This window comes from Saprolegnia parasitica (genome assembly GCF_000151545.1).
Source record: "Saprolegnia parasitica CBS 223.65 unplaced genomic scaffold supercont2.16, whole genome shotgun sequence".
Taxonomy (NCBI): Eukaryota; Oomycota; class Saprolegniomycetes; order Saprolegniales; family Saprolegniaceae; genus Saprolegnia; species Saprolegnia parasitica.
Window position 1 is genome coordinate 291275 of NW_012156410.1, and position 19719 is coordinate 310993.

At 60.0% G+C, this 19719-nt stretch overlaps 7 protein-coding genes across 7 annotated transcripts in view; 4 read left to right on the top strand and 3 right to left on the bottom strand.

Annotated features, from left to right (window-relative positions):
- SPRG_19708 (hypothetical protein) overlaps positions 1 to 837 on the top strand; it is a gene marked incomplete at both ends in the record, with an annotated part of 3820 nt that extends 2983 nt beyond the window's left edge. Inside the window, one exon of the mRNA XM_012344138.1 lies at positions 25 to 837. Within this exon, the coding sequence (XP_012199528.1) occupies positions 25 to 837 (813 nt within the window). The remainder of the gene's footprint in view (positions 1 to 24) is intronic.
- An 841-nt stretch (positions 838 to 1678) lies between these two features.
- SPRG_19709 (hypothetical protein) lies at positions 1679 to 2216 on the bottom strand (the record flags this gene model as incomplete). Its single annotated transcript, XM_012344139.1, has 2 exons — positions 1679 to 1909; positions 2004 to 2216. 2 exons carry the CDS (start codon positions 2214 to 2216, stop codon positions 1679 to 1681), a joined length of 444 nt encoding a protein of 147 aa, XP_012199529.1.
- Positions 2217 to 3812: 1596 nt separating this feature from the next.
- On the bottom strand, positions 3813 to 4163 carry SPRG_19710 (hypothetical protein; the record flags this gene model as incomplete). The annotated part of the gene is made up of 1 exon (XM_012344140.1): positions 3813 to 4163. One exon carries the CDS (start codon positions 4161 to 4163, stop codon positions 3813 to 3815), a length of 351 nt encoding a protein of 116 aa, XP_012199530.1.
- Positions 4164 to 5897: 1734 nt separating this feature from the next.
- SPRG_19711 (hypothetical protein) lies at positions 5898 to 6617 on the top strand (the record flags this gene model as incomplete). The annotated part of the gene is made up of 2 exons (XM_012344141.1): positions 5898 to 6293; positions 6336 to 6617. The coding sequence occupies 2 exons, from the start codon at positions 5898 to 5900 to the stop codon at positions 6615 to 6617; spliced, it is 678 nt and encodes a 225-aa protein (XP_012199531.1).
- Positions 6618 to 8067: 1450 nt separating this feature from the next.
- SPRG_19713 (hypothetical protein) lies at positions 8068 to 10139 on the bottom strand (the record flags this gene model as incomplete). Its single annotated transcript, XM_012344142.1, has 5 exons — positions 8068 to 9000; positions 9048 to 9431; positions 9477 to 9560; positions 9611 to 10028; positions 10078 to 10139. 5 exons carry the CDS (start codon positions 10137 to 10139, stop codon positions 8068 to 8070), a joined length of 1881 nt encoding a protein of 626 aa, XP_012199532.1.
- A 3232-nt stretch (positions 10140 to 13371) lies between these two features.
- Positions 13372 to 14343, top strand: SPRG_19714 (serine/threonine protein kinase; the record flags this gene model as incomplete). The annotated part of the gene is made up of 1 exon (XM_012344143.1): positions 13372 to 14343. One exon carries the CDS (start codon positions 13372 to 13374, stop codon positions 14341 to 14343), a length of 972 nt encoding a protein of 323 aa, XP_012199533.1.
- An 847-nt stretch (positions 14344 to 15190) lies between these two features.
- SPRG_04928 (TKL protein kinase) lies at positions 15191 to 18227 on the top strand (the record flags this gene model as incomplete). Its single annotated transcript, XM_012344066.1, has 6 exons — positions 15191 to 15612; positions 15661 to 15870; positions 16533 to 16592; positions 16643 to 16711; positions 16762 to 17851; positions 17902 to 18227. The coding sequence occupies 6 exons, from the start codon at positions 15191 to 15193 to the stop codon at positions 18181 to 18183; spliced, it is 2133 nt and encodes a 710-aa protein (XP_012199456.1). The 3' UTR covers positions 18184 to 18227.
- Positions 18228 to 19719: the final 1492 nt, after the last annotated feature.

The following is a 19719-nucleotide window of genomic DNA, read 5'->3' on the forward strand; positions in this document are numbered from 1 at the left end:
GTCGTCCACCGGGTCGACGGCCAGCTCTGTGGCGTCCCGTTTGTGCTCTCGCTCGGGTCGGACCGAACCACGGCCGAGCTCTACGCCGCGGTTCGCGACGAACTGAGTCGCGTGATGGCACCGACGGCAGCCTACAGCCTTGGCGCGATGGCCATGAGCAATCCACGGAAGACCGTCGAGCTGCCGTGCGACGCGACGCCGTTCCTACGGTATGTGACGCCGCCCGAGGTCGTCGTGCTCGAGTGGACGTCGCCGCCGATGTATGTGGACGACTACGCGTCGGCGCTGCGCCCGGTGACGCGCCACGTGCCAGAGTTGACCTTGCGTCGATGCCTCGAGTCGTTCATGGCCACGGAGCGCATGGGCGTCGACTGGGCGTGCGAGCAGTGCCAGAGCACATCAGGTGGCTCTCGCTACACGGACCTCGCGCGATCGCCCGACATTCTCATGCTGCACCTCAAGCGCTTTCACTACTCGAGCGTCCAGCACCACAAGGTCAACGAGCTCGTGACGTTTCCGCTGGAAGGACTTGACTTGAGCCCGTACTTGCATCAAGTCCCGTCCGACGTCAACAGCGGTCTCTACGACCTGTACGCGGTCGCCAACCACACGGGCGGGCTCAGCGAAGGCCACTACACGACCTACTGCCGCTTTGACCTCCCGAAGAACGACGACGTGATGCTCGAAAGTGTCGTGCCCACGTCGCACGTCTGGCTCTGCTTTGACGACGAAGTGGTGGGTGAGATCCCGTCGTCCAAGGTCGTCTCCAACGCCGCGTACGTGCTCTTTTACAAGCGCCGACTACCGTCGAGCACGAGCCAGCTCTACGCGCTGTGATGTGTTTCTTTTCAACATTGACTGTACACTACGATGCATTAGTAAACGTTGCGGCTGTCCGTTTGATGGAGTTGATGTGGCTCTCCCAGTGTCGCCGTCGCCTTGCATCCAGGGAATAATACATCATCTTATTTGTATTCCCTTGGTTGCATCCAGGGATCGTGTTTAAGACCACATTATGCAAGACGCATGTGAGCTGCCCAATCGCGTCCGTGACTCGAACCCACAACCTTCCTGACGCTCTTGTTGACGTCGAGGCAACCGTACAAAGATGCTTGGTTCTGAATGAGTTGCAACAAAAATGACACCCCCCATGGAGAATTGAGATTGTCGCCTTGGTCTGGCTTCATCTCCATGCGACGATTCCCTCGCTGGATTAATCGACTGTCTTCGCACACGTCGTGTGCATTTGTGCCTTTCCCACTGACCTTGAAGGGTGGTGATGTAGAAAGGCATTGGTTGTGCTGACCCTAGCCCCAGTCATCGCCACTGAGCCGATGTGTAGCATGTTGCGTAGTACGGGAAAAGACCGTTGACGTGGGCCTGTTCAGTCTTTGGCTGCAGGCAGTCGACGTAGCGTCGCTGCCGCTTTCCGTTCTGCTTTCGAGTACACTGGCTGGTGTTGAGGGAGTGCAGCCTCCGACTCTCTACTGCAACTGGTTGTTGCCAGGAGCGGAGTCGCACAGAGTTGGAGTGCGCCTTACGTTCCATGCACTGTTCGGTCGCGGCCGTTCGAGTTGCGAGTCTTATGTCACGTATGCACCGAAAGCCCATGCGATAGAGTATACATGTATTGATATATTTATTTACGTATGCAATCGTTCGCGCTGGCTCATGTGCTTCACCGTTGGACGTAGCCCGGGAGCGTGTTTTTGGGGCTGAAGCTGCAGAAGGCTCCCTTGATGTACGCGTCCGTGTGCGTGGCCATCTGCGCGATGGTGCAGCAGCTGCAGCAACACGCATACAAGCAATCTTCGCACGCGTTGCCGCGGATCTGGAACACCCGGCGGACGTTGTTGCGGATGACCCAGATAATAAGCCCGGTGGCCACATAGGCAAGCGAGCCGATGGCCTGTGAAATATCGGCGTTGCGGCACGCCTCGTCGTCATAGTACCCGTACTGTGCACTGCTCGGCATAGTCCCTCGCAAGCGGGAAAGCGATCACTGGCGCGAGGTAGACGACGCCAATGACGACGAGCGCACTGAAGTACGAGTAGAGACCGATGCGGTGGACGATTTGTGCGAGCGAGACCCAGGGGCAGATGCACGACATGCAGGCGTTCGGAACGACGTCCGTGCAGCAGTCACAGATGCCAACCTTCCAGTGACCGACCACGAGGCCGTTCTGGTCCACGAGGTTACTGACAGAAGTTGGCATGAAGGCGACGGGCTTGACGACGGCGGGCTGTGACGCGACCGGTTGATAGGCGACGGGCTGTGACGCAACCGGTTGATAGGCGACGGGCTGTGAGGCGACCGGTTGATAGGCGACGGGCTGTGACGCAACCGGTTGATAGGCGACGGGCTGTGAGGCGACCGGTTGATAGGCGACGGGCTGTGAGGCTACCGATTGATAGGCGACGGGCTTGACAACGGCGGCATGTCGAGGGCCGAGATGCGGGGTATGTCTTCAAACTTGGTGCTCCCGACTTCGTCGACGCTGGTCCACACAGTATCCGCGTAAAAATCAACGAACAACACCCCGTTCTCGATGCTGAGAGGGTGGTAGAGGCCACCGGGCCAGCCCTCGAGCTTGACGCGGAAGACGAGGAGCTTGGCCGAGCACGCGTCTTGGAAATCTTCCTGCACCAACGCGTCGACGCAGCCATTGGTGACGCACGTGACGAGCGACTGGAGGACGCCTGACGACGAGCCAAAAAAGATCTCGCCAAGGCGGTCCTCGTAGGGCTTGTCGATGGCTTTGTTGAAGGCGACGACGTCGCCGTGGACCTCGAAAGCAAAGTCGATGCCGAGGCCGCGCGGATGGCGGCGAAAGACACCTCGAAGCTCTCGGCGTTGTCCCGGATGTTTATGCGGGTCTTGAGCGGCAGCGCCTTGTTGGATTGCGTAAAGTTGAACGCCATCCTCGGCTTCTTGTTGCTGTTGAGATTGCAAGTTGAAAAATGAAGTTGGAGATGGCGCCAATGATCTATATAAATGTCGCCCCAATATGGCGCCTTGCGAAACGATTTTTCGGGAAAAGATATCTTTATACTCGCAAGACCGGAAGTGGCGCAGCGGCGACCGCGGGTGGCCAGGAAAGACACACCAAGTCCAGGCCGACATTGCCGCACGCACGACTCATGTCTTCCCCGCGCCTTGTGAGGTGGTTCCACTCCTGGCACACCGAGCGGCCTTCGCACGCGCGCACCAGAAAGCAAGATAAGAACTGAGTATTGCGTATTTCTGCAGGAGCCGACCACAACGGTCGAAACTTCCGCTTCACCATAGATATCGAGCTATCCACGCGTCCTCTCCAAGCCGATCTTGTGGCACCGGCGGATAACCTTGGTCAATCCGATCCGTGCATCAGCGACCACCAAGAGGCAGGTCGGCGAATTGTCCTGACCCTTTCATTCGCTAGAAGCGCCAAAATAATCGTCTGTGATACGCTAGAATTTCCGGATACACGTATTGATAGATTTGGGATTCAACTTGACGCGAAGGGCCTCCGCTAAGGGCGCCAAAGGAAGACTGAGGAGCGTTCGCTCGACCTCATTGACGGCAGGCAAGGGCCGCGCGAAGGGTCAGAAGACCAAGGGTAAGCCGACGACCGATGCACCAACCACCGATCGTGCCGAACCGCGCGCCGTCGTCGTGGACGTGATAACAGCAGTGGAGACGGTTTCGGACGCGGCGACGACAGTTGAAACAGCCACCGACGAGACGCCAACCAAGCCCCCAAGGCAATCAAGAAGCGTATCGTCGAAGAAGAGCCTGTCGTGTGGTGCGACGAGAGTATCTTCAAGCTCTTTCAGCTTCGGTACAAGTCGGAACTCACAAAGAACATGCAGAAGAACGACGCGGCTGAGTGTCTTGCTGCCGAGCTCAGTGCCCTCATGGGTCGTGCGTTCACGGTCAGGCAAATCAACAACAAGGTGCGGTATCCAGGCTTCCACTGCATCTCATCCCTACAAAATCGTTTGCTCGCATGCGAACTGCGAGGTCGACGTCCAAGCTGTCCAACCCAGCCAAAACTGGCAGCGACCCTGGACCAACGAACCCACCGTCGCACTACGATCTTATTATGCTCGAGTACTGGTCGGAGAAGCCTGGCATGCAGCGCGAGACATTGGCATCCACGGACGACGCTCCCGACACGCATAGCTCAGACAACGACGACGGTATTATGTGTGCGGTGCGGTGCATTCCCTTGACGTTTGCGACGAGTGGGCTAGCGTGTCGTCGTTCTGGATGACCACTCTGACCAAGATCTACCTCTGCGAAGAAGAAGCACAAGACGCTCTAGGCAAGGGCAAGGCCAATGATCCCACGCATGGCACGAAAAGCCAATGACTCGAGGAGATGCCATGGTAGTTGATTTCTACGAGTTGATGGAAGGCTTTGTTGCGATGGGTGAACCCCTTGCTCACCCGCTGATCCAACAGGCCGCCCTGCAAGGTGCCCGCAAGGAACCGCGTCGATGGACGACGTGTTACTACGTGCCATTAAAACTCAATCCGATCTGATGGCGCAAGCATCCAACGTCAAATCGGATGATGCAAATGATCGCAGCCATCGCTGCGACGCAATAATCGATGTTCCGTGGGTTCATGGTTGCTTTGTCGAATCACTACCGGACCAAGTTGGCGACGGTATTGTGTTTGGTCTTGGCCGCTCGTCGTTTGTCTCCACATATCCGCTGCGTTGGAAGACGGCTGCGTGTGGGTATTCTCGCATGAAATGCATGTGGGTTTCGAGGAACGGATGACGGGACTCGGCCATGTGTCTGCTTCCTTCTCTTGGCCGCTAGTACAATTGCGGTCGCTTCGTCGAAGACCCAGCGGTGGACATGCTCTTCAGTTGTTTCCCATGGCTGGTATTGCATATCAGTATATATATATCAGTATATATATATAGCACGGGACCGGTCATGGCGCCTCACGAAACGACTTTTCGGGAAAAGATATGAACTCCGCATGCTATCTCGCCCTTGATCGTGGCGGCCACGCGGCTTGGTCTGAACCGACGGAGTTCTTGCTGGTCGTGCGCGTAGCAATGTCACCGTCGACTTGGTGTGTGTCTTTCCTGGCCGCCCCCGGTTGCCGCTGCGCCAGCTCCAGTCTCGCAAGTATACAGATATCTTTTCCCGAAAAGTTGTTTCGCGAGGCGCCATATTGGGGGGTCATTTATATAGACCATTGGCGCCACGCGATCTCACTCGGATCGCACTTTTCAACTTTCAATCTCAACAACAACAAGACGAGGATGGCGTTCAACTTTTCGCAATCCAACAAGGCGCTGCCGCTCAAGACGCGCATGGGCATCCGGGACAACACCGAGAGCTTCGAGGCGGCCCTTGCTGCCATCCGCACGGCCTCGGGCATCGACTTTGCCTTTGAGGTCCACGGCGACGTCGTTGCCTTCAACAAAGCCATCGACAAGCCCTACGAGGACCGGGCGAGATCTTTTTTGGCTCGTCGTCGGGCGTCCTCCAGTCGCTCGTCACGTGCGTCACCAATGGCTGCGCCGACGAGATGGTGCAGGAAGATCTCCAAGACACGTGCTCGGCCAAGCTTCTCGTCTTCCGCGTCAAGCTCGAGGGCTGGCCCGGTGGCCTCTACCACCCTCTCAGCATCGAGAACGGGGTGTTGTTCGTTGATTTTTACTCAGATGCTGTGTGGTCCAACGTCGACGAAGTCGGCTGGACCAAGCTCGAGGACGTGCCCCGCATCTCCGCGTAGTATGCAGAGAGCCGATCGACGAAGTTCGAAGTAATTAGTCTCGAATTTCGTACCATACGGGTAACTCCTTAAAAACACGGCTTTCTGAAATGTAATGAAAGAAGTGCTCGCTCTTGCGATCTTCCCACCGTAGCCAATCAGGCGTGGCGAAAAGCATGGTGTTGCGCCAAGCCTGCCGGGCCGCAGCTGCCCGCGTCGACGCGCAACTGCAGGCGTGGGCGGCCGCGCTGCCGTCCGACGCTGGCGCCGCCTTACGTGCCAATGGCTACTACGTCGTCGACGGCGCCGTCTCGCCCGCGTTGGCGCAAGCGCTGCGCGATGAGATCGCGTCCTTGGCGGCCGCCGACGCGCTGTACCCGAACGCCACGCACGTGTACGTCAAGGACGCGCCGCGCCCGCTGCTCTTGGAGAAGGCGCACATCCACGAGACCGAGCTGGCCGACATGTCTGCCGACTACGCCAGCCTCCACCGCTGGTTTGACAACCCGACGCTGCGGACGACGTGCAATGCGTTGCTGCCGTCGCTGCGCGCCGATCGCCACATGATCAAGGTAGCGCATTGCTGCCTGCGAACATGGCTCATCATGGCGTAGGTGCAGTACAACGACGGCCATGGCGGCTGCTTTCCGATGCACTTTGACACGTACGGCGACGACGGCAAGTGCCTCACGGCGGTGCTGTACCTCAACGAGCGCTGGGCGCCGGGCGACGGCGGCGAAATCGTTTTGTTCCCATTCCCATACGCGCCGATCACGATTGCGCCAGCGGCAAGTCGCCTCGTGCTCTTCTCGTCCCACCGCATGCTGCACCGCGTGCTCCCGTCCCGCGCCCCACGGTCGCACCAACGTCATATGCCATCTCATGCCACCTCGTAGCTACTGCTTGACGACATGGATGTACCGCGATCCAAGCTTGAACGCCGCGTATCCACCTCCGCGCACTCGCTCGAATGGCTACGACACGATGCTCGCCAAGGTGTGTGCGAGCCCCTTCCGCGCGCACTTGGCCAAACTCGCGTACGCCGACGAGTGGCGGCAGTCGCTCATCGAGTCCCACGCAACCACGCCGTCGTTTGCAGCCTACCTGCAGAGCTACGATGCGGAGCTCGACGTCATTGCCGCCGCGACCGACCGGATGCTATCGACGTTTCGCATGAAGAGCGACGACATTCCTTCGAGCCATGCTGCGTTCACTGCGCGGCTTCGCGCCGAGACGAGTCCTCCATCCGACCTTGTTGCGTGGTTTTAACAAAGCTAGAGTCGTCTTAGCGCCGTGGACTGTAAGCGTGCAGCCGGAGCTCCTTCGTCAAGAGATCGTTCGCACGGGCCTAAATCCAAATGTCGTCAACGTACATCACGATGGAGACTCGGCGTGCCTGGTCGCAAAGGGTCGCTTGCAAGTGGTGATAGGCTGCTCGGAAGGCGGCAATGAGATCGGTCGCGTGCGTATGGTCGGTCCATGTGGACGGGGCGGACGAGGCACCACTGTTGGCAACCACAGTCAACACCTCTTGCGCGAGACGCGTGTACACCTACAGGCCAAGCAGAGGTGGTGGGGAGCTCGAGGCCAAAGGGGCGCCGTACGCTCGCCCACGGATCCGTCGTTCTACCACAAGCACATCTCTGAGCTCGGTCTCGAAACACAAGCCGAAGCGCACCGTAGCTGCTGCAGCGCGTCTTCGAGAGCCTGCACCTTGGTATGCGCTGTCTTGAGACGCGCACTGAGCGCCACTTTATCGGCCGCGAGTGTCTTGAGCTGGTCCTTAACGTCCATCTAGTACGTACATACTCATCGATCCGGTAACACGATCTGCACACGGTTGCCTTGGAGAACCCACGTAAGGTCGTCGTGATGACGGGGGCCGACGCTGTCCGGGCCAACGTCTTGTCGCGTTCAAGCTCCAAGCGGTGACGCTCGGCGGTGACGGCGGTACGGGCAGCATCCCGCTCCGCCTAAGTACAGCACAAGCCGGGTTCGTGACAGAGTCGACGAGAAACGTCGCCTACCTGCAAGGTATTGGCGCTCGCAAGGAGCTCGGCGTTGTCAGCGAGCGACGCCTGCAGCGCATGCTCAAGAAACTTCTTGGACTGACGCGCACTGTCGAGCTTTTGCAGCACATGCAGCATCTGCGTGTGCTGGAGACGGAGGTCGTTTACTGCATCGTCGAGCGTTAATGGGCGCGCGCTGAAGGATGCGACCGCCTACGCCCACGTCAGAGTCCGTGCCATGCGATGCCGCATATACCAAGCGAATGTCTTCGGACACGTCACTTTCCGACCGGCGGTGGCGCCGCGGGCTCTACGTTGCATGTAAGGGTTAGGTTAATCATAGGGTTAGGGTGTAGGCGTACTGGAACAAAGGGAACGGCGTCGTTCTCTTCTTGAATGCGATGACACGTACTCGGCCGCGACTGCAGCATCTGCAGCTGGTCGTGCAGTGCGCTGGCGACCGCCGTCTGCTCGCGCAAGGCGTCCTCGAGGCGGTTGCGCTCGGCGGCGCGGCTTGCTCGGTGGATGCGAGACACTGCCGCGCCGCCGCGACCTCGCGGTCCAGCTCCTGGCACGCTCTCTCACGAGCTTCCAGACGGGTTTGGAGCTGTGACACGACGGCGTCATGCGAGTGTGCCTCGACGCGAATGGCGGCAACGAGCCACGCGTGGTGGGTCTCGGCGTCCGCGAGTGCCATCTGCAGCGGCTCGTTCCCACTTGGCAACCGACATGTCGCGGCCTGCTTGGAGCGACCCGCAGTGTCGTCCGGCTCGTCTCTTCGCTTGTCTTCGGAGGCGAGGCGCCAGCGCGCGACCTCTTCGTTAGCCGCGGCCGCCGCCCGATGCAGCCGCGCGTTGTCGCTCTTGAGCGCGAGCTTGTCGCTCAAGAGTGCGTCGAGGCGGCGACTCATCTCGTGCGTCGAGGCTGTGTGCTCTGCGTCGAGGTGCGCGAGCTTCGCCCGCGCGTCCTCGAGTTCGCGCTGCAGCGCTGCGAATGCGCCTTGCGTGTCGTCGTTGGCCACCGCGGCGGTCGTGATGCACTTGGCCCGCTGCACAAACTGCAATGTAGAGAGCGTCTCGGTCCCAAACGCTTCGTCCGGCGCAATCGTGGCCAGGAGCGTCGTTTTGGAGTTGCCGCCCAGCGCGTCCCGCAAAAGGAACGTGAGCTTCGAGTCGCGGTAGTTGACGTGGCGCTTGACGCCGCGCGAGACATCGACGAGCGCTGTGATGACGTTGCCGAGCACGGAGAGCGACTTGTTGATCTGCGACGCCTACCCCCAGTCGATAGACAATGTTGTACATCGTTCGAATCACATACTTCTTTGAGGCGGAGGCCAAAGGTGCGCGTGTGACTCTGCTTTTCCGAGCCCGCGAGGTCGACGAGATGGAGCAAGGATCGCCGGACGATCACGAGGCCATCGGTCGTGTGAATCGTTTGGGACAAGTGGAGCGTAAACACCGAGTGCGACCGCGAACTCTCTCGGTTCATGGCCGTGCTCTCGACCGTGCGCTGCTTGGCGCCACGCTGTAGCAAGCGCAGCGCGTCGTCGGGTGTCGCCACGCGCGTCTCGCACAGGTCCTGGACGAAGACACTATTGCTGTCTTCCCGCACGGTCTTGGGCTCGATCGCTGAATCGTCGAGGAGGTCGAAGATCTTTTCGTTGTAGATCTCAAAGAACGAGCAGTCGCACGTGAACACCGTCTAGCAGCCCATCGAAACCGGCCGAGCCACGTCAACGGAACCGACCTGGGACGCCGCGAGCGACGCAAACAGCTGCTGGACAACGCGAGGAATGAGGCCGCGCTCGTCGCTGCTCGGGTTCATGTCGCCCTACGTCGTCGCGATGCGGCGAGAATGCTCAACGTATCCTCTGTGCGTACTTGCATGGTGTGCGTTTTGCCCGAGCCCGTCTGGCCGTACGCGAGGACGCAGCCGTGGAAGCCCAAGAGCACATTCGCAACGACAGGCATGCCCACCTTGAGGAAGATCTCGTCTTGCGTCGCTGCCTCGGGAAAGACGCCGTCGAGCGCATACCGGCGTCGGTCGGTCTTGAGCGGCGTGGTGACGCAGACGATCGATTGCGTTGGGAGGTCGACGTCGACGCAGCGCCGGTCGCTCGCCGACGGTCGAATGCGCACCATGCAGCGAATGGTCTCGCTAAGTGGCGGCGCGTCGGCAAAGCAGCTTGCTTGGCGCTCGATCTTGCGCTCAATGTCGCTGGCGAGGGCTGGCACGCGATCGCGTGGCACGACGACGGGGCTGCTGGGCTTGGCCAGGCGGGACGGCGACAGAAGCTTGCTAGCAGAGCGTAGCCCATGAGCCCTACTGCTGTAGCCATGCATCGTACTTGGTCTTCCATCGCGGTGATGGCAGATCGTCGTCGCCCATGCCACTGCGCACGTGGGCCATGCGTGCGATCGTCGAGGCGAAGTTCGAAGCAAATCGGTTGCTCGACCTCTTGGAATTGAAATGTAACGCTCGAAGAGTAGATCCGAAGAGGAAACGGTCTACCAAAATTTCTTCCATCTTTAAGGTACCAAGACTATAAAAGGTAGTGTATATACTTTAGTAGCTCGACCACTCTTTCATGCTTGCCTCGACGACGAATTTCCGCCTTATACATTACATGTGCAAACGTTAAATGATTAACCCTCCTTAAGTTGGCCTTGCTTTTTGGAGAAGAGGCGCCGGAGACTCATGCGCCGAGGCTTGGACTTGTGTTCGAGCTGCGTCTGGAGGTCTGCAATGATCTCCTGAAGCGTAAACGCAGCCTTTCTTTCCCTTCCAAAGCGTCCCGGGCCTCCAAAAGTGCTCTCGAGACCTTGGCGAGCTCGGCGTCCATCGCTCGCTTCTGTGCATCAAAGGTCGCAGCCTTGACCAGCAGCGCATTGCGCTCTTCCAATATGATCTCCGTGTCCATGACGATCTTGCCAAGCGTGTCCTACGCGTGTGATGAGCCTACGGAACGGACAAGCAGGTTCGACGAACCTTGATGGCATAAATCTCCTTGTCTTGGGCGGCAATGATGGCTTCTTTTGCTGCTATCTCGCGCTTGAGCTTGTGTAGATCCTCGCTCGGTCGACTGTCTCGTGTCGCGAGCTGTCGTTCAAGGTCGGCGATCTGCTCTTCGTACGCGACGACGACGGCCGTAGGCTCGACGTCCTTTTCTGGCTCGTCGAGACCGTCGTCGAGGCGCGCCTGCAGCGACGCCACTTGCTTCTCGAGGCGTGATATCACCGTCGCGTCGTCTTCAAACTGGATCGCGTGGTTCTTAATGCACTTGACCCGCTGCACAAACTGCAATGTTGAGAGCGTCTCGGGCAGCCAGCGCTCGTGGGCGGAAATCGTCGCGATGACCGTCGTCTTCGAGTTGCCGCCAAGCGCGTCCCGCAGAAGGAATGTGAGCTTCGAGTCGCGGTAGTTGACGTGGCGCTTGACGCCGCGCGAGACGTCGACGAGCGCCGTGATGACGTGGCTCAGCACGGAGAGCGACTTGTTGATTTGCGACGCCTACACACTTGATACATTGATACTACTGGACTCTAAACCGTGCAAGGTGCCTCTTTGAGACGCACGCCCGTCGCGCCGGTTTGCGTCTGCTTTTCCGAGCCAGCGAGGTCGACGAAATGCAGTGTGGACTGGACGCCATCCCGCGTCTGCGTGAGCTTGATCGTAAACACCGAGTGCGACCGCGAGCTCTCTCGGTTCATGGCCGTGCTGCCCACCGTGCGGTTGCGGCCGCCGAGCGAGAGCAGCTGCAGCGCCGACGTCGACGACGTCACGGGGATCTCGAGCAAGTCTTGGACGAAGACGTTTTGCTGGCTGTCTTCGCGCAGAAGCTTGGCGTCCATCGACGTCGCGGTGTCGTTGTCGAGGAGGTCGTAGACGCGCTCGTTGTAAATCTCCAGAAACGAGCAGCGACACTCGAACGGCGCCTACGAGCTGAGTACGGCGCTGCTCGATAGCCGTGGCACAGTACCGAGAGCTGGGCGAAGAGCGCCTCGAGGATACGAGGCACGACGCCGCGCGTCTCGCTGTGCGTGCTCTCGCCCTAGCCGCCGCCGTCGTCAGCGATTGATGTACTACAACTGTACCAGTACCTCCATCGTATACGTCTTGCCCGAGCCTGTTTGGCCGTACGCAAAGAGGCAGCCGTTGTAGCCGGCGAGCGCATGCGCGACAAAGGCAGCGCCGACAGCGTCGTAGACGTCGGCCTGCGACGCACTTGCCTGCACGATGCCATCCACCGCGAAGACCTTGACGTCGTTGCCATTGGCTTTGGACACATTCAGCACTGCTGGCGCGTTGACCGCCACCTCGACGCAGCTTCGGGCATCGTCGGTCGTGGGCTGGATGCGGACAAAGGCGCGGATGTTGTCGGCGCTCGATGGCGCATCCAAGATGCCCGAGTCGCTACTGTCAATGGACATGGACCGGCGGTGGCGGCGTGCGGGCGACAGTGCGTGGCTTGGCGAGTACGACGCCCGCCGGCCCATCGGCGCCATCAATTGCGCGTCGGTCATTGCAGAAATGGACGGTAACCATGCCCCTCGATCGATCGTCGTATTTATAGGCCAACGCATTCAACCGCTGAGTATGTCTCCGCCTACCCGTCTTCCTAACTCCTCGTAACTCGCATCGAGTTACAGGTATTATAGCTATCGCTCGATGCCCGTTGACTGCGATTCGCAGCAGCGGCCAGCGGCGAGACCTCCGCTAGCCGTATCGTTCAGTGCCAGTTCTGCACACTACCATTGTACAGTAGCTCGCCTTTCTAGCTCGCTCACCTCCTGGAGACGGTGCAGTTAGCAGCGAGCAGATTCTGTGGACGGATGTCTGGCCCGACGACTGGCCCGACGGTCGTGTCTCTGCCGTCGTTGAAGGACAAGCCTCGTTCTGCGTGCGCATGTCAATAGTACAATGGCGTGCGTCCAAGCACGAAGGCAGCGTCGCGAGCATCATGACGCCATCCGCAGATGCGCCAGCGGCAATGCCCCTTCCTTGTCCACGAACAATTATGGGCCGACCAGGATGACGTGGTGGCGCCATGTGGTCTGAACTTTCGAACGTGTTGCTTTTTTCTTCTCTGTCCGCAGGCTGCGGACGTCGCAAGGCTTCTTCAAGCTTGCAATACTGCAAGCTCCCACTGGATCCGCCACGCGTTGGCATCGATTACGAAAGCACCCCCAGCAACGCCTGCCGTGATGACCGCGGCAGCCAGAGTCCGTCATAAAAAATGATTTTCTATGTGCCCATGGTTTGCAAGGCAGCCATCCTCTGTCGTTGCTGGCGTGTCGTCAGCTGTTGAGCCCAGCGCAGCCCAGCGCGTGGGTGCTAGTGGCCAGTACCGCAGTGCACGCTGGCGCGCAACCACATTGGCGGCGACGCTAACCTCATCTTGGAGCGCGCCACGAGCGTGTGGCGATCGCGCCGGCAGCGCCGGGCGCCACGACATCGCAGCCGTCTTCTCGTCGGAGAACCAGAGAAGGAGGTCGTCTTCGTTGAGGCGACCTGATGAGGTCAGTCGTCGCCTGGGTGGCAGTCCCACGCCTCAGATCCAGGCGGTGCAAAACAGTGGGACGCGTGATCGGTCGACCATCCGCGCTGTTCGTCAGAGAGCAAGTTGCCACCCCGAGTGCACATGACCAAGGCCAACTACTTTGTCGAGGGCGTCATCGCCAAGGCGCTGTACGGCCAAGTGCTGCTCTGCCGCAACGAGACGGGCGGGCGCGCCGCCGTCAAGCGCGTCGACCTCTCGATCTCCGGCACGCGGCCCTCGGACCTCGACCTCGACGACCTCGACGACGAGATCCGCGATGAAATCCAAGCTGAGAAGCACGTCAACCTCGTCCTGCAACGCCATCGCCACCGCCACCTCGTGGCCATGGACGACCACTTCGAACTCGACGGCTTCCAACACTTCGTGTTCGAGTACTGCGCCAACGGCGAGCTCTTTGACGCGCTCAAGCACGCCAAGGGCGGCCGCTTCTGCGAGCTCCGCGCCTTGCATTACTTTCGCCAGATCGTCGCGGGCGTGCACCACATGCACCGCCATGGCTTCGCGCACCGCGACCTCTCGCTCGAGAACGTCCTCCTGACCAAGGACAACGTGTGCAAGGTCTGCGACTTTGGCCTCGCCGTGCCGCTTCCCGGCGTCGCCACCGAGACGGTCGGGAAGCTCAACTACATGGCGCCCGAGGTGCACGCGGGTGACGTCTACGACCCGGCGCTCGCCGACGTGTGGTCACTTGGCATGATGCTCTTCATCATGATCTCGGGCGTGCCGCTTGTCGACGTGCCAAGCGACAGTGATCGGCGGTTCACGATTCTGCGCGAGTATGGCGTCGAGGCCATCGTGGGCATGTGGCACATGGAGCACCTCTTCTCGCATGCGATCCTCGACCTTCTCCAGTCGATGCTCATGGTGCACCCGGGGAAGCGCGCCACCATGACGCAGGTCAAGCGGTACCTCGACACGATGGACCGTCCGGAGGTCCCACCGCCGCCGCCGATGCAGAGCCGAGGAAAGGCCAAGAAGCCAAAGAAGGCGGCGACCAAGACCAAGATCGTCGGCGGGGGCAAGTGGCGCAGCCTCTTCCAGCGCTGGTTCTGAGCAGCCTACAACACACTATTTATACACACATACTATTTTATGCTACCACCGTGTGTTTTGAATTGAGGCACGCGTTCCTGCATATCCCGCGTATTTTACACGGTGAGAAACGGAAATAGTGTAGGATCCGGGCCGCAGATCGCCACATGCACGCTGCGTCCTCCGTAATCTCCGTGCGTCCCATCAGCTGCGCGCACGCTGCACGCTGGCACGGGCCTAGAATGCAGGCGTTGGACACGATACCAAGCTGCTGCGTGTAGACGGTCACAACCAATTAAGAATCACGAATCGAAAATTACCATTCAATTCCAGCGCGCTCCGGTGTCAGGACTCTCTCTGTACTCTGTACGCTGCGACTGCAGTCTCGGCGAGCAGCATTTCTCGCGTCGCGAGGTGCTATGTAGCGTGTACCAGTGCACGTGTGACCACGGATCCATACTCCGCGTGGTATGGACGCGGGTGCGGCGGCTCTCGAGCCTGATTCGCGCGCATGCGACCAACGTGGCCGACAAATATCCACGTCATGGATTCAGCGTGGTTACACGCTTGTGAATAGCAGCACGTCCGGCAAGCGTCGCCGCTGGTTCTGGAGCGACGAAGTATAGCCTTCCGACCGAGTAGCAACGACCGACTGCGCAGGGCCAAGGTATTAGTGCGAGGACCGGCCGTCCTGGCCGTGTCGTCGTGCCAGTGGTCGCTCGACTAATCAATATTAATATATATTCGACGATGGCGATTTGACAGGAACACTGTATGGGGCGGGTGGAATATTGGAATATATTGGCGCCAGGCGCGCAAAAGACGGGCCAGTCGACCCATCATCATTTTTCGAGACCAGAGCCAGAGCATGTCCTGCGCGTCCGACAACGTCTTGACGACCTGCGCGGCCTGCGACGCGGGCGTACCCTGCCTGCGCTACTCGACCGCGTCGACCTGCGCGCCCGTGCGGGGCGGCGTCTGCGTCAGCCCGGCCGGCGACTGCCCGTACCAGTGCTACCCGAGCGCCATCTCGAACGGCGTGTGGCAGTTCACGTACAAGAACGACCCCAAGACCACGGACGTTGGCGGCTACGGGCCCATCGGGCCCATCAAGAACTACACCGTTCCAAGCAGCGTGAGGTACGAGCGCGCGCTCGTTATCCCAAACGACAACATGCCTCGTAGCGCGGTCAAGGTCAGCGGCGGCCCGAACGCCGGCGTGGGCGGCAACCCGCTCAAGAGCATCTCGCCATGGGACCCTGCCTTCCTCGGCAGCTCCGTCACGACGCTGTACGTTATGGCTACGTTGCGGCAAGGCTCATGACGACGTGTGCATAGCTCGCTGGAGGGCCTCAACCTCATGAGCTCGTACCCGACCGTGCCGGCAACCGTGACGGACGTGACCATATCCAATTGCCAGCTGACAGCGATCCCTGCGTGGGCACTGCCGTCGTCGCTCGCAGTCCTCGCCCTCCCCAACAACAAGCTCGAGACGCTCCCGGCGATCGGCTCGTCGCTCTACGACAAGCTTGCGAACCTCAAAAACTTGTACGTGGCCGATACCACCTGCAGCACATGCGCACATGCTGCATTGCTCTAGGGACCTCAGCCGCAACGCGCTCTCGACCTTTGACCTGCAGCTCAAGAACCTCAAAGCCCTGTACCATCCTGCCTGCGTCGGACGAGCTCATAGGACGACTTTTTGCATAGCGACCTCGCCAACAACCAGTTCACGACGATTCCCAGTGCAGTCTACAGCCTCTCCGGCCTCGCAAGCCTGTGCGTCTTGACGTCCAAAAACAGGCCGATTGATCTCAATGTCTGTGTAGCAACCTCGACGGCAACCCGCTCGCCGGGGCCATCTCGAAAGATCAGTTTACGATTCTCAATGCCATCCCAACGCTCAAGCTGCCCGCCGTCGCTGGCAGCTGCCCGTCGTCGTCCGGGCTAGCTCGCTGGAGGGCCTCAACCTCATGAGCTCGTACCCGACCGTGCCGGCAACCGTGACGGACGTGACCATATCCAATTGCCAGTTGACAACGATCCCTGCGTGGGCACTGCCGTCGTCGCTCGCGGTCCTCGCCCTCCCCAACAACAAGCTCGAGACGCTCCCGGCAATCGGCTCGTCGCTCTACGACAAGCTTGCGAACCTCAAAAACTTGTACGTGGTCGATGCCACCCACAGCACATGCTGCATTCAATGGCTCTAGGGACCTCAGCCGCAACGCGCTCTCGACCTTTGACCTGCAGCTCAAGAACCTCAAAGCCCTGTACCATCCTTCCTCCGTCGCACGAGCTCATATGACAACTTTTTGCGTAGCGATCTCTCCAACAACCAGTTCACGACGATTCCAAGTGCAGTCTACAGCCTCTCCGGCCTCGCAAGCCTGTGCGTGTTGACGTCCAAAAACAGGCCGGTTGATCTCAATGTCTGTGTAGCAACCTCGACGGCAACCCGCTCTCCGGGGCCATCTCGAAAGATCAGTTTACGATTCTCAATGCCATCCCAACGCTCAAGCTCCCGGCCGTCGCTGGCAGCTGCCCGTCGTCGTCCGGGCTCCAAACAACGACCACGTCGGGCAACAGCATCTGCGTTGTCGGCGCGTCGTCGTCGTCGTCCACCGGGCTCATCGTCGGTATCGTGGCCGGCGTGGCCGTCCTGCTCGCAGCCATCGGCGGCTTCTTCTGGTACCGCAAGCGCCACGCCGCCGCAGATACGGTGCCAGAAACGACCTTTAACGATTTCGAACCGTCGTACCCGCTCCCTGGGAGCCGGCGACGACAGCCCACCGACTTGGACCTGCGCGGGTCGTCGGCGTCGACGAACCCGAGCAAGACGACGCTCGCGCGCGGTCGCGGCAGCAGCAACAACGTCATGAGCAACAACTCGCCGGTCTACAAAGACCTCCTGCTGCAGACGCGGAGCAACCCGACGCACCAGCGGTCGTCGATCGTGCTGCAGTCGGCGCTCAACCCGGCCATTGTGACGCTCGATGAAAACGATATGGTCTACACGCGCACGCTCGGGAAAGGCGCCAAGGGCGTCGTGTGGCTCGCGAGCTACGCGGGGGACGTGGTCGCGGTCAAGAAGATGGTGCAAACGGCGCCGGACGCCGACCGCCAAGAGGCCCTTTGCAACCTCGTGGCCGAAGCGAACCTGCTCTTGACGCTGCGCCACGCCCACATCATCCAGCTCATTGGCGTCGTGACCGATCGCGTCAACGAGATCGCGGTCGTCCTCGAGTACATGGACCTCGGCGATCTTCGCGAGATGCTCATGAAGAAGAAGCCGTCGCCGACCTTTGATTGGCAGAGCCTCAAGGGCACGTACGCGCTCCACGTAGCGAAAGGCTTGGCGTACCTCCACGGCAAGAACCCGCCGCTCATCCACCGCGACATCAAGGCCCGCAACATCCTCGTCGACTCGCAGAAGGGCGCGAAGATCTGCGACTTTGGCGAGTCCCGTCTCCGGTCGTACCAGGAAACCATGACGTCCAACGTCGGGACCGCGCGCTGGATCGCACCCGAGGTACGAGGACAATATTGTCTTGTGTCGATTGCTAAATGGTACTGGAGTAGGTGTTGCTCAACGACGACTATAGCGAGAAAGCCGACATTTACTCGTTTGGCGTGCTCCTCTCGGAGCTCGATACGCACGACGTGCCGTACAGCGACGTTAATTTGGACGAGCGCGTCATCGTGCAGCGTGTCGCCGTCGGCCAGCTCCGCCCCAAGTTTTCGGCCAACTGCCCCGAGAAGCTGCGCCGACTCGCGAACCACTGCATGCAAGCCGACCCGGCACTGCGCCCGGACGCCAATAAGATCGCTGCGAGCCTCGCAGACCTTCTCGAGTCGTACTAGCCACGGACGCGCTGAACATCTTATATATACCAGTATTCCACCACTGTCGTCGGGGTGCTCGGGTGGCCGCAACGACGACCAAGGACGCAACCGTGTCGTCCGCGTCGCACCGTCGCAGCTGACCCACTACAATCTTAATGGCTGCTGTACTGTGGAAGCAGTCCAGGATGGGTGCTGGAGACCTCGCGACGCAGACAACAACGGATCTCGCTGAAGCGAAGGCTACATATGCTGGATTACGATGGTATCAAGGATGCGATGACTTGAAACCTCGATAGATCGACCACGGGTGCTCCGTCGAAGGCAAGCTGATGTAATAGGGAGTGGTCGACCTCGGATGTGCTCTTGAAATGATGGCGTCGCGGAATCGTCGGCTCTCGTGGCCTTGTACACGAGTGGCTCAGAGGGCGGCGAGAAATCATTGGTGTCGCCCGAGCTGGGACCCGGCGCGGTCCGATGGCTCGTGTGGTTGTGGCGGTTGGGACGAGGGCGTCAAAAGCTCGTCGTAGGAGCTCATTTGCGTACTCGATCCACGCGCCCATGGACGTTTCGGTCGACGATTGCTTCGCGGAAGTGGATTTGCTCGCTAGCACGACGGCGGGCTGGCGGATGTGCGACCTCCGCGCGCTCCTGAGCGCCGTCAAGGCTTATAAGCGGTCCCAGCGCCGCGGCGGCCGTCTCGAGTGGTCCAAGATCGCGAGTATGCTCGACCTGCACAAGTCGACTGACGAGCTCCAAGCACGATACCAACGTATCGTGGCCAAGGTGCGCCACCGCCGAGAGCGCGAGGAGGCGCGCGTCCCCGTCACAAACGCCCGACCCGTTGCGACGCCTCACAGCGCCGATGTTGCTGCGACGCGAAGCGGGTCCGTCTACGCGGTGACGGACGGTCGGCCTCGCACCCGCTCCAACTCGCGCCCAGGCCGGATGCTCTCGATGCATCGCCCGACCAAGGTTCGCAAGAAGCGAAGTCTTGCATCGACCAAGGTCTCGGGCCAGCGGCCTGCACGCACCCACCCGTCGGTCAAGCTCGAGTCAGTCAAGACAACGACGGTCAAGACCGAGTCGCGCACGACGGAGACAAAGGTGATCAAGGCGGAGACGGTCGGTGTCGTCCGCGGCACCAGCCTGAAGCTCAAGGTCGCCCGATCGGCTCGACAGTAGTCGTGTCTACCCCAGCTTGTAATGTTGCCACGACTAGTAAAGCGTGATTGGACTGACTGATTGAGGGATTGACTAAACGGGATACATGAATACGTCGTTCCTACATACAAACGGCTCAACCTGTATTAGATTCACGTAGAACTACTATGTGATAAGATCTCGATGTGCGTTGGACGTCGGCAGTCACGAGCTCGTGTTCGTCCACCGACAGCCCGGGATAGTGTCGCTAGAATACGCCTGCGACTCGATGCGACAGTCGTCGGCTTGGATAAAGGATGCTTGCTTGAACGTTCCCGTCAGCCCATGAAACTATCGACGAGTTTGTTCTGAGTCGCCAGTACAACAAGCGGGCTACTAATAAGCGCGCAATGC